The 19,009-nt window shown below is 48.9% G+C and overlaps 1 protein-coding gene across 4 annotated transcripts in view; it reads right to left on the reverse strand.

Moving 5' to 3' along the window:
* The window catches only part of met (MET proto-oncogene, receptor tyrosine kinase), a 30,528-nt gene that overhangs the window by 10,252 nt on the left and 1,267 nt on the right, over nucleotides 1-19,009 (reverse strand). For all 4 annotated transcript variants that reach the window (XM_049025642.1, XM_049025651.1, XM_049025634.1 and 1 more), the window contains exons 2-11: nucleotides 17,815-19,006; nucleotides 10,303-10,494; nucleotides 7,927-8,061; nucleotides 6,948-7,121; nucleotides 5,534-5,694; nucleotides 5,057-5,159; nucleotides 4,836-4,972; nucleotides 4,562-4,726; nucleotides 3,897-3,996; nucleotides 123-341 (exon numbers count right to left, since the gene is read on the reverse strand). In XM_049025642.1, the coding sequence (XP_048881599.1) occupies nucleotides 123-341; nucleotides 3,897-3,996; nucleotides 4,562-4,726; nucleotides 4,836-4,972; nucleotides 5,057-5,159; nucleotides 5,534-5,694; nucleotides 6,948-7,121; nucleotides 7,927-8,061; nucleotides 10,303-10,494; nucleotides 17,815-19,006 (2,578 nt within the window). The remainder of the gene's footprint in view (nucleotides 1-122; nucleotides 342-3,896; nucleotides 3,997-4,561; nucleotides 4,727-4,835; nucleotides 4,973-5,056; nucleotides 5,160-5,533; nucleotides 5,695-6,947; nucleotides 7,122-7,926; nucleotides 8,062-10,302; nucleotides 10,495-17,814; nucleotides 19,007-19,009) is intronic.

Genomic DNA, 19,009 nt, shown 5'->3' on the forward strand with positions numbered 1-19,009 from the left:
CCACCCCCCCTCCAGATCGAGTGTTGAAAGCATGGCAAATCGCATTAAACAGTACAATGCCGGCTTCCTGTTTTGATTGAGTATTGTTTCCTGAGCGCGCCAACGGGGGAGAACTGAGTTACCTTGATCTCCAAAATATTCCTGTTGCCTTTCGAGGTGACGGTGGGCTTCTCGAACTCCTCGAACTTGGGGTCCTCCACGTACATCAGGTTGAACTGCTTGGTCGAGAAGCCATCCAGGACGAAGCAGACCTTGGTCACCACTGGAGGCTGAAGCTTGAGGTCCTTCAAGGAGGGTGTGGTACACAGGATCACGTGTTTGTCCTCGCTGAGCGCGCAGGTCTAGACGCATAGAAAGCAAAAACCATCAGACTGCTAAGTATTGAGCGCGAGTAACATGGTTCTGTGCAGGTAACAGAGACACCAAGCTGGACACATATATTATATGCAGGTTGCTGGGGCATTTTATCACAAGATCCCCATCTGCAATCACTCTGTTTCTACTTTTCATTCGTTTTCCTTATATTTCATGCAGACTCACACCTGCTGAGTATGAACCAAGGTCTGGCAAAGTTCTCACTGCAGGTGTCCAGAACCTCCACCCCGGGGGCGATTCCAGGATTTTTTAAGGTGGGAGGGGCATACGACAGGCCATAATTCATACAGAAGGGCTAACCTTATTATTAGCCAATGAAATGTTTCAAATCGGTGAGTGACAGGAGAGGGGCACTCTGCGGGCCAATCAGCTTTTAGTTGGGAATAGTGCCCTCGTGAGCCCTCCCCTGTATACGCTCCTGCTCCAGCCTCATTTACAGCCCCTATTCTCCACTTAGAACAATGATGTCAGTTTTGTTCCACCCACCACGGGCTTATCCCACAGCCTCCTACGTACAGCCGTGACAAGAGCCTACACTAAGCAGAACAGGCCCTGAACATCTGTCAGAGAAATCAGTAGGGCGTTTAAACAGCAAGCATGCGGCTCCAGCAGGGATGAGATGTTGAATATATGGACGCATTTCTCACGCGCTTCCGATGGAAACATCCTCTGCCAGTGCATTATGAATGAGAAACAATCACCAACGAGGGAAACATCATCAGCCCCCCTTTTTTCCACCACCAGTCATTAGATCTCCAGCCACACGGAATTCTGCTGCTGAAATACCTGGAATCTACGCTTACATTACGTTTACAGGGTGTGCTTCACATCCTGTTCATAAGCAGTGTTTTTCTCATTTCTCTAAAAGGCTTCGCGTGTTTGTGTAACAGAAGGGAGCAACTGCGCCCAAGAACAGATAAATAAACCCCAGCGAAATTAACTTTGTTGGCCAATCTGGTTCAGCAGCCTCACTGGCTGGAGATCACAGTCTCTCCAGACAAAACTTGTAGCAGGTCCCAGTGAAGTCATTCAAGGTCTGCACTGGTAAGAGGTAAATATTTGAAGTGTAGCTGCAAACACTGTTACTGGGCACACTGCAATTTCCTTCAAGATGTATGCATAACATGTGTCTGTCTGTCTTTTTATTTTCTTTATAAAATAAGGAAACTCCAGTAGGACTGATTTGTACATGCATGCAGTACAAATGCCTGGTTATTACGTGTGGTGTGATGTGGTGTGGAGTGCAGGTATCCAGCGGGATATCTACCCTACCTGATGAATTACTCTCTGCCTGAGATCAGGTGTGGCTCATCAGAGATCATTTAGGATGGAAAAGCTGCTGGATTCCAGCACTCCAGCATCACAGTAGCTTAGTCCTGTGTTTGGTTAACAGAACTTAACACTGGTTAAGGGAGGCTTAGGAATTCATCGTGGATGAGACTAGCTAACTGCTTCAGTCATTGTCTGGGTTAATTTACTAGAAACTCATGAAAATCTGAATAACTGGTTAAGCATGCTAAAACGATTACTTGTTTAGTTAGAAGGGACGATGAATCCCCGCCCATCTGGACTCAGACTTGGTGTCTCCCATCACCAATTAACAGTTAATTAACGAAAGCACACAGGCAGGTCCATTAAGCCATGACCATGCTGCACCTAAGATAAACAGTTACTGCACACGGACCCCCACAGCTGAAAACGGGCACCTTCCAAACTGCCATTGTGCGCTGCACGTGTGAAACTCAACACAAAAACCACTAATTTGGCACCTCCAGCAATCACACCTGAGCTGATAACATGATTTACAGCCAAGCGAGGCGACCGGCTCCGATTACAGCGCCACAGAAGGTGTCTGCAATGCAGAAATCCACACAAAAACAAAACAAGAAACATCATTCATCACGGCGCGCTTAAGCTGTGATCGGATTTCAGAAAAATTACGAAGGTACTTCACATCGTGCCTTCAAGATGGAAGATAAACTTACATTCATTACTGTCATTTTACTACAACAATAACCCCGAGTACTGAATCATACTGCACCGAATCTTACACAGTACACGATGTCTCACATTTGCTGATATACCTCCTCTACTACCCTGAGGACAGCTTTAAGTCATGCAATGCTGGTACCTTCATGTCCTCAAAGCTGTGAAAATACCCTGGAGGACCTGCTGGGTCATTTGTGGATGATGCATGATAAGAGGATGGATCCAGTGCAGCAGTGTCTGTGTGTTTGGGGAAAACATCTCCCAAGTCCATACAAAACAAGCCCAGACGAGCCAGGAGGCCGAAGTTGTGAAAAATCTCACAGAAGACACCAGAAAACCAACACTACAGTCCACAGGCCTGCGTCCCTCCCCCCACTAACATGGGAGAATATGGAGCAAGTTTCAAGCTATTAGATTTCAAAACAACTGCAATGAAATCCAAGATGCATAATTGAACTTTTTATGATACCCTTTAACGCCCTGAAGAAAGGGCTGAATCTCTGAAGGTCCATTAGTGCCCTTAAGACTGAGGAGCGTCTGGAGGTCCAGCAGCACTTGGAGAAGTTTGACGTGTGGGTCCTGCACATTCATCACTTCTTGCTATCACACATAATTACTGTGCCACACAATTACTAGCCTCTGGTTCTTTAAACCACTCGCATTTATCTTAACTCACACATTACTGACACATTAACCCTTGACTTACATGTAGACACAGTAAATTTTTATTGCTTTGCACATGCTACAGATATTTACGCCTTCACCTATCTATTTAGCGTATACTCTTATCCAAAGCAGCGTGCAATTGAAATGCAGGCAGTTCTTGAAGTAATTGGCGGTTAAGGAGCCCAACAGTGATATCACACTACCAACCTTGGGATTTGACCCAGTGACCTTCCGATCACAGACACAGCATTCTGACCTGCTGAGCCGCACAGCATCCCTTTACATGCTTGCTGAGCAATGTGAATCACTGCTGTGCATACATACATGGACGATCCATCAGGCTGCACTCGCTATAAAACACCAGTGACTGTTCAGCGCACTGGGTGTTGATGGAAACATATAAAGCAGGTGTGGGAGGAGCCAGGAGGTCCAGCGCAGGAAAAAAACGCCTCTGTAGGGTCTACAAGAAACTGGGATATAGAGCTAGACACAGAGATGGACATGAGGGGTGTGTGTGGTGCTGTACCCATGATCAGAAGGTTGTCGGTTCATATCCCATGGCTGGTAGTGTGATGTCAATGTTGGAGCTCAGAGCAAGGCCCTTAACCCCCGAATGGGGACTGGCTGACCCTGCTTTAGACTTTAGATAAAAGTGTCTGCTATATATGTTAAATGTAATGTAAACATCAGCAGAGACACTGAAATAGTGGTAGCTATAGTTTGTGTGTGTGTATGTATGTATATGTGTGTGTGTGTGTGTGCGTGTGTGGCTTTCACATTTCATTCTTCTGGCGGATGTTTTTTTTTCTGCGCTGGGGGCCTAATAGTAATAACACACCCCAGCTGGGGGGGGGTACCGCACTCACCACTTGGAACACCTTCCCCTCGTGGGCTGGTGTGACGAGCATCTGGGGCTGCAGCGCCGAGCGCAGGAAGGCTCCGTGTGCGGAGAGGGTGCTGCCCCCGCTGTGGGGGCCCATGGAGAATCCTGCTGTTAGGCAACTTCCTGTCCTGGTGATGAGGCTAGCAGAGCCCACACGCCCCCAAACACACACCCTCACACGCAGGCCTTAACCCCCCCAAACACACGCCCTCACACGCAGGCCTTAACCCCCCAAACACACACCCTCACACGCAGGCCTTAACCCCCCCCAAACACACACCCTCACACGCAGGCCTTAACCCCCCCAAACACACACCCTCACACGCAGGCCTTAACCCCCCCCAAACACACACCCTCACACGCAGGCCTTAACCCCCCCAAACACACACCCTCACACGCAGGCCTTAACCCCCCCAAACACACCTCCCCCCGCTAACACCCCCAACACAGACACCTATCCTTCCTCACCATCCCCAGAGGTGTTACTGCAGCACAGGGTCATTAACACCAAAGTGTGCATGTGGTCATGGGAATATATTATATCAAATGTCCCCACAATGTGATAATTTTGACCCTCTGGGGACGTTTTTTTGCCGGTGATGAGGTCGTTCCGCCTCGGTAGCTGAGCGGCTCTCCATCTCCCCCCACCTGATGAAGGAGCGCGACGGTTGAATGTGGGCGATGAAAGGGTCCTGATTGTAGCTGAACATGCCGGGGGCCTCACTCAGTGCGGAGTCGATGCTAAGCGAGACAGGGACCTGGGCCAGGGCGCCGTGGGGGGGGGTCCTGCACGTCAGCATGCTGCGGGAGGCGCTGCAGAGGAGGGGAGGAGTGTCAGCCAGGCCCCCATGGCGTGCAAACCCTCCCCAGTGCCCAGATCGGGTCCACGCCTCTGCCATGATACCCAAAGGGGCTTCCTCACCTCTGCAGCTGGCATGGGACGTTCCCGATGGAGACCTGTCTGAGCGTCCCACTGTCCAAATGATCCCCCCGGATCGTCAGCATCGTTCCCCCGGATTTGGGCCCGAAGTCAGGGAAGATTTCGGTGATGATAGGCTCCTATATTGGCCAGCAAGTGGACGGAGAGCTTAGGTGCAGCAGGAACATGGGCAGGAGACAAGCAGTGTACGTGCGAGGTCTTACCACGAAGGAGAAGCCGTCTCTGTGAGCCTGGCTGTCGCCGCTGTTCACCGTGACGACGCCGTTACTGAGCGGCGTTCGTGCCGCACTAGGTGTGCAAACGAGCCTGCAAACGAACACGGCGAAAAAACAAAGTAGAGCATGATTTTTCTCAGATGAGGTCAGCATCTCGGCAATCGACGATAATCGGATTAAACCGCAAAATAGCAGTTCTGTGGGCAGAAAGATTATCCCGCCGCATTTTAACAAAGGTGATACTGTGAATATGTTAATTATAAAACACGGAGGTTTTTGAGCTAAGAAAATGAATGTTAATACGACTCACTGACTGAACGACTCAAGGCAGCCATTTATAATTACGCGCTTAGTGGAGTCTCTGTGTTAACGCAGGCTGTGGAATGTGCAGGCGTGTAAGGGCCGGTCTGGGAGGACACCGCGTAAACAGCCAGGACGGCATGTAGCATCGCATGAACGTCGTACCGATTGCTGCTGCTCTCTCTCACGTCCAGCTTGCACGGGTTCCCGCCAATATGGACGTCCACGAGACTGGCGTCGAACCTTTCGCTCTTGTTAAAGCCGAACTCCCTCCCACAGATGGTGACGCGTGTGTTCCCTCCGATGGGGGCATTAGCTGGGGAGATCTCCAGGGAAGAAGACACAAAGCAGGGCAAACCATTTACAATCATTGCTTACGGGGTAAATGAGGCATCCACTTACTGCTCTCCTTGCACTAATTTATCAGCCACTTTTATCCAAATCTACATACAATTAAGAAGGCGGAGTTTCACACTCCCAGGAGCTATTGAGTCATAAAGGCCTCGTTCAGGGGCCAAACTATGAAGCCACTCTGCTGACTCTGGGATTTGAACTGGCAGCCTTCTGATCACAGTCATAAACTGGCCCCCAGCATGATTTTGGTTCCCAGAACCCTCTTATCAAAAGGAAACTGAGCCACAAGCATGCTAACAGGTATCACATTGCTGGCCCTGAAAGCCTTAGGAGGTGATTCACATTTGCTGAGAAAAGTCAGAGAGACATCATGCCCCCTCAATGGCTTCCGGAATGTAAAAGCCATTGTGTGGCTTTCCTTCCCCCGGACTCGGTTTACCGAACGAAGCAGTCTTAGTGCCCGGTCCATCTCAGGTCCTTCCACATAGAGCCAGGCACACAGAAGGCCATCTGCTCAGGTTTTTCACTCACTTCAGATTCCATAATACAGTGCAGTCTTGTCATTGGGTGCTTTCACACCATAGGAACTTTTTTTTAGGAAACAGAACCTTTTTCTGGAACCAGGAACTTTTGTCATGTTCACACTGCAAGAATTTGGTTGCAGTTTTTTTAATTCATACTCCAGAGTCTTTTTGTTTGAACACAAACTACTTTCCCTTACAGCGATATCTTGCTGACTGATTGACCACAAACACCGCCACTACCTAGGAAGGATTGTGGAAGTGTGGGAAAAAGATATAAAAGTAGTGGAACGAAAAATGAGCAGATGGAACTTATATTTCAGTGCATCAGTGAATACCTTTTTGCTTGCAATGGAAAATTTAGATAACCAATAAACATTTGTGAAAGTTGCCAGTGCTTATTAGCCAGACACAGTTCATTTATTCTGTGGAATAGGACAGATTTAATAAGAATTATAAACAAGATGCAGGTCGTATAAATAAAATATAAATGAAAGATTGTGTCCCATTTTGATCAGAATCAAACTACAACCTTTTTGCGTCTCCCATGCTTATCTAGCATAAAGGTCTTAGTTCCTGTTGTGTGGTGTGAAAGCGAAAAATAATAGTGGCCAGTCGCTACAAAAGTTTCTGCTCGAGATGGCCCAGGAACTTGTGTTGAAAGCGTCCATTATGAATTTTCAGCACCTTTAGCCGAAGCTTACCACGGATATAGTGGGGGGGCAGGAATCCCGGGTCCAGCGTGAGGGGGAGCACTGCCCGGACCTGGAGCAGTGGTCCTGGCACCAGCCGCAGCCCATGAAGGCTGGAGCCAGCAGGCAGGAGGTGCAGGTAGAGAGGGGCTCGCAGCCCGGGCCCTCCAGAGGAACCTTGGTCAGCTAGAGCCAGAGCACAAACTGATCAGAGCCCAGCAACGATCCAAGAAGCACATCAACGCAGCTAGAGGGTCTGACCTGAGCTGGTGCATCTCAAAGCAGGGTAAGCTGCGGGGGGGGGGGGGGGGGGGGGGTCTAGCTGACCTCCGAATGAAATCAGGCTTCATAGCTGTCCAGTGAATCCACACACTTATCATGACTTGTTTGAAACTGATAAGAATTTTTTTGTCCAGTGTGCTTTAAGTATGACTCAAAAGTCAGACCTCACAGAGGGCCCTCCTCCGCTGCGCTTTCATATTGATAAAGAATTATCAGCATCTAGGCACTAGTGAGATGGAGACTGATATGTTAACAGGGAGATGTTTGACAGCATCTTTGGTCAAAGTTATAGGTCACTAAGACCTTGTCCACTTCTGTGAATCAGTGTTAGAGCAGCACTCTCAGTGTAAGTCATATTCTGTTGTTGTTTTTTTACTATTCTACTTTTAAGGATTTTCTGAATGTCAGAAAATTTGAGCTCAGTGGCCAACTGAACTGTAACTTTTTCCATGGAGGTTACGGTTTTATGTACAGTTTGTATTTATTTAGTGTACTGCACTGCAAATGGGGAACACTGGATCCAAGACTTTCACGCACTAGATCACTCGTTCTAGTGATGTGACGAAAGTGACCTGATCTGATCATACACAGAACAGGCTAATGGCTGAGAACATTCCTACATCACATGCACAATTAGTGATGAGATGAATCCCTCAGATTCTCCCTGATGCTATCTGACCTCCGCCAATGATGACAGTCACTCACTCACCTTGTTTCCTGTCACCAACAGCAGGGCGCCCCCTGGCTGCTGGGTGGAGAGCAGCTCCAGCTCACGGGACACAGGTTTGGAGTCCAGCTGGAAGTTCACGTGGGCAGATCTCTGTCTGGAGCGCGAGACCACGACCTGAAATGACGCCATAGCGTCTCCTCAGCCCAGAAGACGACACTTGGCCGTGCAGTAAGGAATACACAAAGGACTGTATTCTTCCCAAAGATGGATTCGTGGGTTCTGTGAGCTCAGGATTTAGACCAATCAGCATGTCCCCTTTCTGAGTGTCTCAGCTGGGGAAGAGCTGTTCTGTCACTCAGTTAAAGCCGCGTAAAGCAGACTGGACTCTAGTCAATCTAGCAACTAAAATATAATAAAATATAAAATCTGCAAAAACAACAGATGAAATACATGAAGGTCACACACTTCAGCTGACGAGTCAGTGCTGGGAATTAAAGGCGAATCCGGTCACCCCTCATTCTCGACGGTTTTGGGGCAATTGAAACCCCAGACACTTGGAATGTCACATGACACCGATTTCATGAGCCAGGAAAGAATACCGTTCCGACTGGGGGGCAAATCTCCGTGAACAGGTTTACGAGTTAAGGAGGGAGATGTGTGAATTCGAGCATTTCGGGGAATAATGGCGGGAAGGAAGCGCTGCTTGCGAGTGTGGAGGCTGCGCGATTCCCCATGCGAAGGCAAGGAGCGGTTTTCGAGGGCTAAACACTTCCTCGGGCTGCACAATGGCCCCTGCGCTCCGGCTTTCTCACACGCCGCCCGATCTCCCTCTCTCCCCGGACCTCCGCGGCGAATCGCGACAGCTGCGCCCGCTCGCCGCTCCCCTGAGCCTGCGCGACAGCTGCGCCCGCTCTGAAGCATGGCGTGCGGGCCTACTGCGGGCACCCGTGCTGGTATTAACCTATCAGGGGCCTTGGGGTCCGCTCCGGCGCAGCTGTCGCGCTTCACCCTCCTCTAATCGCCTTTACGGAGCATGTCGAAAAGCCCCCCCCCCGGATCAAGACCGGGGCTGCATTTTCGCAGAATGCCTCATATTTGTTTCTCTGGCAGGTCATATAGCGTTGGAACTCCCTGAAAACGCAGCAACACGCAAAGCAGGGCTTTGCCGGCCTAGAGCCGCAGCGGGCGGCTGCGATTGGGCAGCGGCGGCACAAACAGGAAGCCCACGCATTCGCCCACCTGCTCCCGCACCTCTGTGCCTCCTCATTCCACTGCAGTTTTATTGGCTGCGGACCAACATCCTGCCGCGATGCACGCACGGCAAAAGCACCAAGCTGGGGAGCTGCAGGAATATTCTGGAGTTTATGGGGCCAATAGCTGTACAGCTACAATACCCAGCCAAAAAAAGTCGCCATTTGAATTTTCGTTGTACCGCCTTTAGCTTTGATTATGTCGCACATTTGTCACGACATTGTTTCCACAGGCTTATGCAACATCTCACCCTTTATTTTCATCTAGATTTGCATTAATTTCTCACCGAGATCCAATATTGACAAGTGAGTTGAACCTCCATAAAGCCTCCTTCAGTCCCAAAGACCTTCAATGAGGTTAAGGTCACAACTCTGTGGTGGCCAAGTCCTACGTGAAAATGATTCCTCATGCTCCCTGAGCCACTCTTTGACAATTGGAACCCAATGAATCTTGGCATCCTTGCCCTGGAATATGTCCAAGCCAACAGGGAAGAAAACAATCCATTGCTGATGGATGGAGGTGTAACCTGGCCAGTCAGTAGATTCAGGTACTCAGCTGACTTTACTTTATTGCTGCATAACGTTGCTGAGCTGTAATAATGATTCGGTCACTTAAGTATTTGCTGATATAAATTAAAATGGTGACTTTTTTTTTGGCCGGGCAGCGTATATTATCCTTTATTTTATTAAAAAGTCACATTGGTTATGTTTAAGCCTCATATTTAGGGCAGGGGTTCTCAAACTATCAAAGGTCCACATCAGATAGTATTCAGAGGTCTGAAACAATATTCTATAACAAAACAGCGTTTCATGAACTTCAATGAATTAACAATAACCATTGATACAGACATTAGTATTTAACAATAATGGGAACGTTTCAACATTCGCTGATTGTTTCGACTCTCTGTCATGTATGGGCATTATAATGAGTTATACGTGTGGTTCTGCATCAACCATATAGACTTATAAGGTGTATTATTGGCCGGATTAACTTGTGGTTCAATTTGCATCCGGACCATGGTCTGGACTTTGAGAACCCCTGGTTTAGGGTTTAGGGTTTAGAGATTAGGGTTAGGGTTTAGGGGTTAAGACTTAGGGATTAAGGGTTAGGGTTTAAGATTACAGACTGATGACAGAGTGGTGTCAGACGAGGTGTGTCTCCCACCTGGATGATCCGGCCTTTAGACGTTCCCAGGTTGGCCACGGTCTGCTCCCCCAAGGAGAAGACGGCGATGGAGGTGATCAGGACGCTGCTGAACTGGCCGCTGAAGTAGTCGAGGCGCGTCATGGTGCTGGTGACCTCCAGCTGGTAGGCCTCGCCGTGCTGCCCGCAACTGGAGGCCTCATCCATGGAGCTCTGCAGCACAGCGCAGAACATCAGCGCGGCCGGCAGGCGGAAAAAAACAGGCTGTTTTTCTGCCATTTAGCACAACAGTATTGAAGAGCCCTTTGTGGGTCTTCAAGCTCAGACACAAGGGGTCCCATCCAGCGCGAGGCGGATAAAGACCCCGTGTTAAATGTATTTAATGGCCGTGCAGCCTTGAGGAGAATCCCCAGCCCAAGGAAATATGTGCAGTCCAGTGTAGTATTTCATCTGCTTACATCCCTGGGCATGAGGATGCCTTGCAGAGCATCACCTAAAAAAAAATGTTCAGCTATGCAGCGATGAAGCACCCATGCGCTGGGATCACGGACACAGGGACGAACGGGAAAGCGGCACGGATTCTCCGCACCTTCTGCATGATTCCATGCAAACCTCAGTCTAACCATTTCCTTGCTGAGACTCAAAGGATCCATTCATATCCAAGGGTCTGTGATCAAGCGGTTTCAGGTCAAAAGACGCACCTTGTAGAGGGAACACAGCCATCAATAATTAATGAAGCGAGATCGCGACCCCCAAACCGTGACTAAGCGGCCAAAGGAAAGCACACAGGCATTTAATGATTAAAAGGGATCTCTGCGAGTGGTATATTGTTTCAGCAAAGAGCAAATAGGGGTCATGGAACACGGTGACCTGAACAGCGAAAGAAAAAAATGTGGTGATTCTTACAGGCGAAGTCAGAGACTGCATCGCACAAGCATTCACAGATCACTGCTCTTTGAGGGAAGGCTACTGAGCCGCAGAACAGGAAGCAAACCACAAACAAAGAGATCTAAAGTACAACTACAGCCCTATCAGCGCAAACTCCATCCTCCTCAAATAAAGAGTGAGTGGCACTGACCCGTGGTCTTGCAGTGGATGATACCTCATTCTGCTAAAGGCAGGAAAGAATGTTAATCTTATTCCGTCGATTGACAACATTCTCTCCTCCACTGCTTGAGGAAGTTACGTTTGCTCCATTTTTAATGGAAAAGTAGCGATAAGACATAGTTTGTGCAGAATAAACTGTTAATTTTAGAGAACAAAAAAACTGTAATGAAAAAGGTAAGTCTCACGAATGGATGCACACCCATGACATCAGCAGCAGCGCATAGGAAAGACGCAGCAGGAATGACTGCATGGGTGCAAATGCGGCTGAGGAACAGCGGAAATCAGAGCCAGCGCTCATGGTTCCAGAGAAATTATGGCCTGAATCAAGAGCATCAAATGACGTTTTCATAAGTTTTGTCTGGGTTTCTATTATTTTTGGGGGTTTTTCTAAACTCTTTTCTGACATGAAGTCAGTTGACCTTGAGTTCCTGATGTTGCCAGGGCAACCATGGGTTTCCCGTCGGGGGGTGGGGTGGGTGCCTCGGATTTACTGTATTTGCTATAGGGCTCATGAGTCTTACAGAAGGATTGTCTCTGCACCAGTCACACCATCCGCTCTGTGAAGATAATATACCGCAAGCTGTCGATGGCATCACCGTTGAATTGCCATCATAAACCACTCATCAACTTCAGTGCTATTCCCAGTGTCTCCCAGTGTCTCCCAGTGTCATACAGGAGCCTTCAGGTCAAGAATTCTGTTTCACATGCTTTGGTGTTTCAGTATAATTTTGCTGACATTCAAATGTCAAATTATCCTACATTTGATGAAATCCTTCTGTCTGTAAGCCTTGTCTCATCGCACTGGATGCCACAGACTTTCCACTGACTGCGTGTGTTATTTATATGAAGAAGTAAAATATCTTTCCACCAGCCCAGAGCAAATTCGGGGGCCCTCCAACCTGGCGGAGGCCTCTAGTTTATGAACGCCACGTCCTGGAGCAACTTCAGGCCAGGTCCTGCGCGGTCACACACTGTGGACGGCTGTGTGGGACCGCAGCTGGCCTGCAGGAGGCGTGTCCACAGGATGCCGCACCAATGGGCACGCAAGAGAAAGAAAGGGAGAAAAATAAACGGAGCAGGAGAAACAATATTCATATTTCACTTCAGTGGTTTTTGTGTTGTGGTGACAGGAACTTGCCGGTGTGACAGGAAGCAGGACGGAAAGCTCAGTGGCACCTGCTGCGTAGGGGGAAGGTCCGGGGGGCCCTCGTTCCCCTGCCGTGTGACCGGCCTGAGCCATCCCCCCCCTGCATTACCTGTCATCGGGCTGCTCTGCTCTTCCTGGGTTTCTGCCTGAAAAACAATACCTCCACGGTCTGTGCTGTTCCTGACGACATAAATTAAGGCTTGTTGAATGAATGATAACCGATTGTAATATTCAAGAAAATGTCGGCCAACCACTCCATACAAAGTCATTCTCACCTCACGGCAGGGAAGAGGCAGCAAGTATTTTAGATCTTGGGGGGTGGGGGGGGGGGGTCAAGGGTCAAATGGCAGCAGCGGCTTCACCTGCCATCAGCCGATAAGCGGCCGCAGGTCTGCAGACGGAGAAGGTCGGCCTCGGCACTAAGCGCACGATGACTGTAGATGAGAAATCTGAGAAAAGTTAAGTTACGTCGTGTAAACGGGTTACGGGCCAAGCACTTCAAGCTGGATCTACACGGAAACTGAGGAGGGTCGGCATCAGGGGCAAATTAACTTCCCAAGAGGACCATTTAAGTTCATTTCTGGAGCCGGAATTAAGAGGATTAAAAATTATGTTACGTCAATAATCCACTTATCAGGGAGTCGAGATGTCAGCAGTAAAAAGTGCCAATAAGGAGATCAACTGGGCAGATTTAATGCATTTATCCATTCCATTTTCCCAACTTGGGGTTGGGGCCTGATTTTGCTGGGCAGGGCCCCTTATTTTACCAGGCCCCTACACCCATGCATTAACTGGCCCCTCCTCAGCACACTGGGAGTGCAGCTATGCCAACTGCAGCTCATCCAGGCCTTTACATCTGAGGTCAGGCCCGACAAGTGCAGGCGTTTAGCAAGTTACAATCATTGTCCCAAAGGGGGCGCTGTAGAGGGCTGCACAGCAGCACCTGGCACACTGAGGTAGCACACGACGAAGCATCATGAAACCACTGGCAAAACACTGCACTCCATGAAGACCAGCACCTCATGGCACCAGAAGGGTTTCTTCCCAGTGGCAGTCAAGCTCAGTAATATGGTTCAGACCTCTGGGACACAGACACTGACTCGCCCAGCATCTCATTTATCCATGTATATGTAGAACATTGAGAATGATTATATTATTACTCCATTGTCTTTTATTGCTCTGCTGCAAAGCACTAAACTCATATACTACTGTCTGCTGTATCCAGTATGTTATCGTATCTTTGTTGTGTGGTTATATTTTATGCTTTGTAACACACACACACACACACACACACACTGGGCCTAATAAAACTGATTATGAAGTCTCCAGCATGGACAACACCAAGCTGTCCAAAGTAAACGGTGCTGTTGGACCTCAGATCTTAGGAGGAGAAAGTCATCCAGGGGTGATTACGGCCACAAAGTTCTCCAGGTGGAGACCGGATGGAGGCTTTGTGATTTAGACAGCAGGAAGGGGATTGTGAGGTAAGTACAGACCAGAGCTCATCCAGAGGATGGAAGAGGCACACTGGGTCATATTTGGCTCACGTGCGGGACCATGGTTTGTAAGATGATGACCGAAGACCCAGGACAAATTTTAAGGAAGTAATTTTCATTTACTCATGTAGCACATTTAATTGTTCCTGGTGCGAACTGTGGAACGAACCAAACGCTGCCTAAACACGCAGTGTGAACCAAACACTGCCTAAACACGCAGTGTGAATGCGCGGGTCCTCAGTTTTCTGTAGTTCCTCCCACGGACAGGATAAGAGGCATGGCAGCGGGGTATCCGGGTGTGAAGCCATATCCTATTACGGCATAATTCTGGGCTTTGCGGGGCGTTTGGGTGAGACTGGCAAACAAACAAGCTGAATACTTAAGCACACAGCCAGATAAACCTTGCGAGTGCCTTTGGACCTGAGACCACAGGCAAACAAACAAAACTGAACGCCAACAGGCGGAAATCAATACAAACATGATTTACTCACGCTGTGATCTTAACTTGCAAAAGTGCCACATGAGAAAGACTGTCTTCCATTCAGTGTTTTCACACTGTAAAATCCATTTAGCAGAAAAAAAAGCAGCACTTTATTCCTGTCTGCCTGAAGGCTCCTGCCATGGTGCTGCTGACGTTATGGCTGACTGAGTTCGAGCAGATCTCACTGCGAGGGCCTATATCCCCGACCTGCAAGGCCATTCAGCGGAATGGGGGAGTTTCCAGAGGTTCTGCTGAGGAAATTGGCTACAGGAGGCTGAGTGAGAGTTAACAGAGCAGAAAACTGAAGGCTTTTATGTGATTTCGAGGCCGAAAAACCACGAAGGGGAAATTGGAATAGATAAAATGTTGGGGAAGCAAATGAAAATGCCTTTGGATCAAAAATGTATACACAGTGTGGCAGATACACACAGTCGCCACTTTGCAAACATATTTCCTCGCATCCAGCATCTCCAAGCTGGCACAATCTGCAGAGAGTAAACAACACGTCCACTTCAGGCTATTTATGGGGCTTCACATGCTATAAAAGAGACATTAACTCGTGGGTGTAGTTTACCACCAATGGCTTTACCTGCCAGGGATACACGCCTGCGAGTGCTGGCCAGACAGGAGCTCACACACACATTCACCAAATGCCGTGAGTCTGTGCACCTTCGGCAATGATTAACTGATAACAAACACAAGATATGCTGCTCTGTCCTCCATCGCAGAGCCGCTTCAGTTGGTCATGATAAACATCTGCGCTAACTGGCCCATTACGGCTGAGCAAATAGCAGTGGGGCTTTCTAACGGGAATGTGTTTCAATACACCACTGGGCTGAATTCACTCATACTGCCCCGCATTGATGAACAGACACTGCAGGGGCTCAGCCTGGAAGTAGCTCAGGTGCCTCTCGGTGGATAATAAAGGTCAGCTGGGCCACCCCTGTGCAGCTTCCGTCAATAAAGGGGGCACCGGTGATGCCTGTGACTCATCGCGAGGAGAGGGGCAGCTGTGGGAGGCTCTGCGTCGCCCTCTGGCTGAAGGGCAGAGTGCCACACTAAACATCCCCACACGGTTAGTCACCGGCAGAGGATCAAAGGGAGCCGCGGGCCCCAGACTGGGGGAGGGCGGCACAGGTGTGATGCCTCCCTGCTCAGCTGGAGGAGAACTGCCCCCAAATTTAGATCACCTTGCTCTCCAACAAGATGGTATTTCCAAAAGATCCGACCCACTTACAGTATTATAGGGAGTACCAGACAGCATATAAGATGCATTGCGTGCGACAGACTCCCTGGCCGGTCCTCAAGGGAAACATTACCGTTATAATTTGCAGACGTTCTAAGACATTTTGATCTTTGATCTATAAAAGGAGCAATTTCAGTAATTCCCCTTTAAATGTCATAGTCACTTATAATAAGGTGCGGTTTCCCTGCCGTTGGGTTTCTGGTGCTTAACATATCGAACACTTGTTTGTTTGAATGTTCCTGCAATTAAGCTACAAGCTGAGAGTTATTTATGCCTGATTCGTTAAGTGATACCACTGGGCAGCTGCACGCCCACAGATCAATAGTGAATTAAGGATTCTTGTTAGCCTGCAGTCATGAACCTGGCTGGGAAATCCTGCCCTCAGCGGATGCGGCGTAAAATAGGGAGCATTTTCATCGCGTTTCTGGAACTTTGGTTCAATGGCCAGTATATAAGGAAGCAAACAGACATATTTCTTTTCCCAATAATGCAACATCACCTGTAATCATACAATACAAATATGCTTAAAAAAAGAGAGAAGAGAAAGCAAATCGAATCTACCGTCAATAACGTTAATTAAGCTAATTAACTGCCATGTTAAGGTACGTCTCGTTAATAACATTGAAGATTAGGATGGGACCAGATCTTAGAAGAAAATCTCAAAAGCAAATATAGCTCTGCTGGGTTCCGAGCCTTTCACCCCATTCAGCCGGAATATCACTCACCTTCACTTCCATCAGCTCTGCTTACACAAGACGCCGGCCTCAATCCCTAAAAGCAGCGTTGGCTATCTTCTAATCAACACACACACATTAGTCTGTTATAACAAATGAACATTCTCCAGGAACAGGCGACGTTCATTTTTATAACCTCTGCACTTGAGGTTTATAAAGACGTATAAATACTTCAGGGTCCCCGGTGAAGGTACACGGGCAGGCAAAGTGAGGGACAACCCTAGTAGGCTAAAGACGGCCAGCAGCTGAAAATATCTCACGTCTGTATTTATCTACAACAGTTCACTGACCACGGCCTATTTTGGAAGATAATAGATTAACTAAATAAAAGATGAACCTGAAATGAATCCTGGGATGAATCACCAGTGACAGATTTCATGATTCTCAAATTTGATTCTCAAAGTTTACCATCATGCCCATTGGGAAATGATTCATTTAGCAAATCCTCCATCCTACACAAATACTTGCCAGAGCCTTTTAAGGTCAGTAACGGCCAGTGGGATGCGGTACGATGTTGATTCTTTAATTATACAGTCTTGTCTTGTCTTCACCAAAGTGGGCCACGTGTTTAACTGGGTAATGGATGGGCTGATTCCTAAATCAGGTTCACATTCCTTCAGATAGCGATCATCTTCCTAAAATTACTCCACATCCTGTCCTTCAGCCATTGACTGTCATGATTCGAAAGCAATTTGTAAGTTTTCTTTATAAATTAATTTGCACCACGTGTATTACTGTCTTTGCACTGTGATGTCTGCTATTTTTTGTGCACTGTATGCAAGAGAATTTCCCACCTTGGATCAATGATCTTATCTGAAACGAATATGTGTTAAAACCAATTCACAACTGAATGACAGCTGGTGAAATTAAAACGGAAAACGAAAATTAAACTAATTCAGATATCGGCAGACAGAGATTGTCAGCAGCTAAATCCCGGTCAGTATCGATCAGTTGATTTAGTATTCGCCCGATCGGTACTGATGGACAGCACACATGGGCAATGGACTAAAGATCCATCCATCCAGGTGATTTAGAGAGTCAGGAAGCTGAGTGATGCAGGTCTGCAGTGAGGTATCTGTGATGGTGGTTTCTTAAATCAAGGCCGCTCTCTGCATAGTGACAGTGTTTCGATCCTGTGATGGACCTTTAGAATACCTCCATGAGAGGAAGTATGAGAGATGTGATACAAAGTCCTTACTTTCTGTGGGTCACTAGGCCAGCAGTAATGTTTAGATCCGCTGAACACTGAGAAGCGCAAACCTGAAACAGCAGATTGATCAACGAAGTCAGAGCACCAGTGAGCCTGAGAACGTCTTCCTTACCGAGTTGAAGCAACGCTTTTCTTGTGAGCCTTTGAAGTGGAACGGCTGCCTCGTGTGGCACTTCTGCATGAAGTCCCTGAAGAAGATGTTGACGTCTCGGATGGGGATGATGCAGACGGCTGAGCTGGGGGAAGTTTCCGGAGAGTCTGGCCGGCTGCGCGCGAAGGCAGCGAAGAGCACGTCCTCGCCCTCTTCCAGGCCCATCTCCTCGCGGAGCGCCCGCCCGGGCCGGGCCACGTGGGCAGCCTGCAGGACGTTGAAGACCTCGACGCGGGCGGCCCGGCGCCTCCGCTTCTCCGTCAGGATGCACTCGAAGGGCAGCTCGGCGTAGCGGCGCAGCTCGGGCTCGGAGGCACACATGCGCACGATGCGTGTGTGGAATGCGCGGGAGCTGCGGTCCTCCGGCTGCACGGTCAGGAAGTAGGCGTGTGGGCCGCTCCGGAAGGCGTGCACGTACCGGATCAGGAAGCTGTCAGGCAGCTGGGGCACGAGGTCCATGTATGACTGGTTAGAGAAGAAGTGGAAGCCGTCCTGGGTCTCCTTCATGTGCCGGATGGAGATGGCATGATGAGCCATAGGGGGCGCCACTGTGTTCCCCACGAAGAACCTGACAACGCCCCCGCTCTCGATGCTGAGGATGCGGGTCCCGGCAGGGCTGGCGATGCAGTCGGGACACCCATGCTGCCCCCCGTTGGCCTTGGGGGTGTACATGCACTCTACCTGCGGGGGGTGCCGCCCACCATCCAGGACGTACCGGAAGCAGACTCCACCGTGGGCGGAGCCACAGCTGAAGAGCTCTTCGTCGTAAAAAGTCTCCATGAGCAAGGCTATGTTGACGTTGTCCTTCAAGCCGCTAATAGAGGTGTTGGTCTCCTCGCTGCAGTCCTGGCAGGGGGAGCAGGACCTTCCCTCCATCACAGGCCCCGTCTTGTACTCAGAGACTTTCTGTAAGTCTTCATCCAGCAAGTAGATCCTGTTTGTTGCTCCCACGTACACATGGCCGTCATACGCCACGAGACTCTGAATGGGGGTGTCTGCCGAAAAGCTGGGCAGGACATACTTCATGGAAAGATTGAGCCTGGAACCTTCTGAGGTCTCTTCACACTGCCCGCTGGCCCCGAGCGGCAGCGCCCCCAAATGCAAGCAGATGGAAATGCAAGCGGACAGCAGCGTGCTGGTCCTCATGTCAGCCCTG

Source organism: Brienomyrus brachyistius, chromosome 1 (genome assembly GCF_023856365.1).
Source record: "Brienomyrus brachyistius isolate T26 chromosome 1, BBRACH_0.4, whole genome shotgun sequence".
Classification (NCBI taxonomy): domain Eukaryota; kingdom Metazoa; phylum Chordata; class Actinopteri; order Osteoglossiformes; family Mormyridae; genus Brienomyrus; species Brienomyrus brachyistius.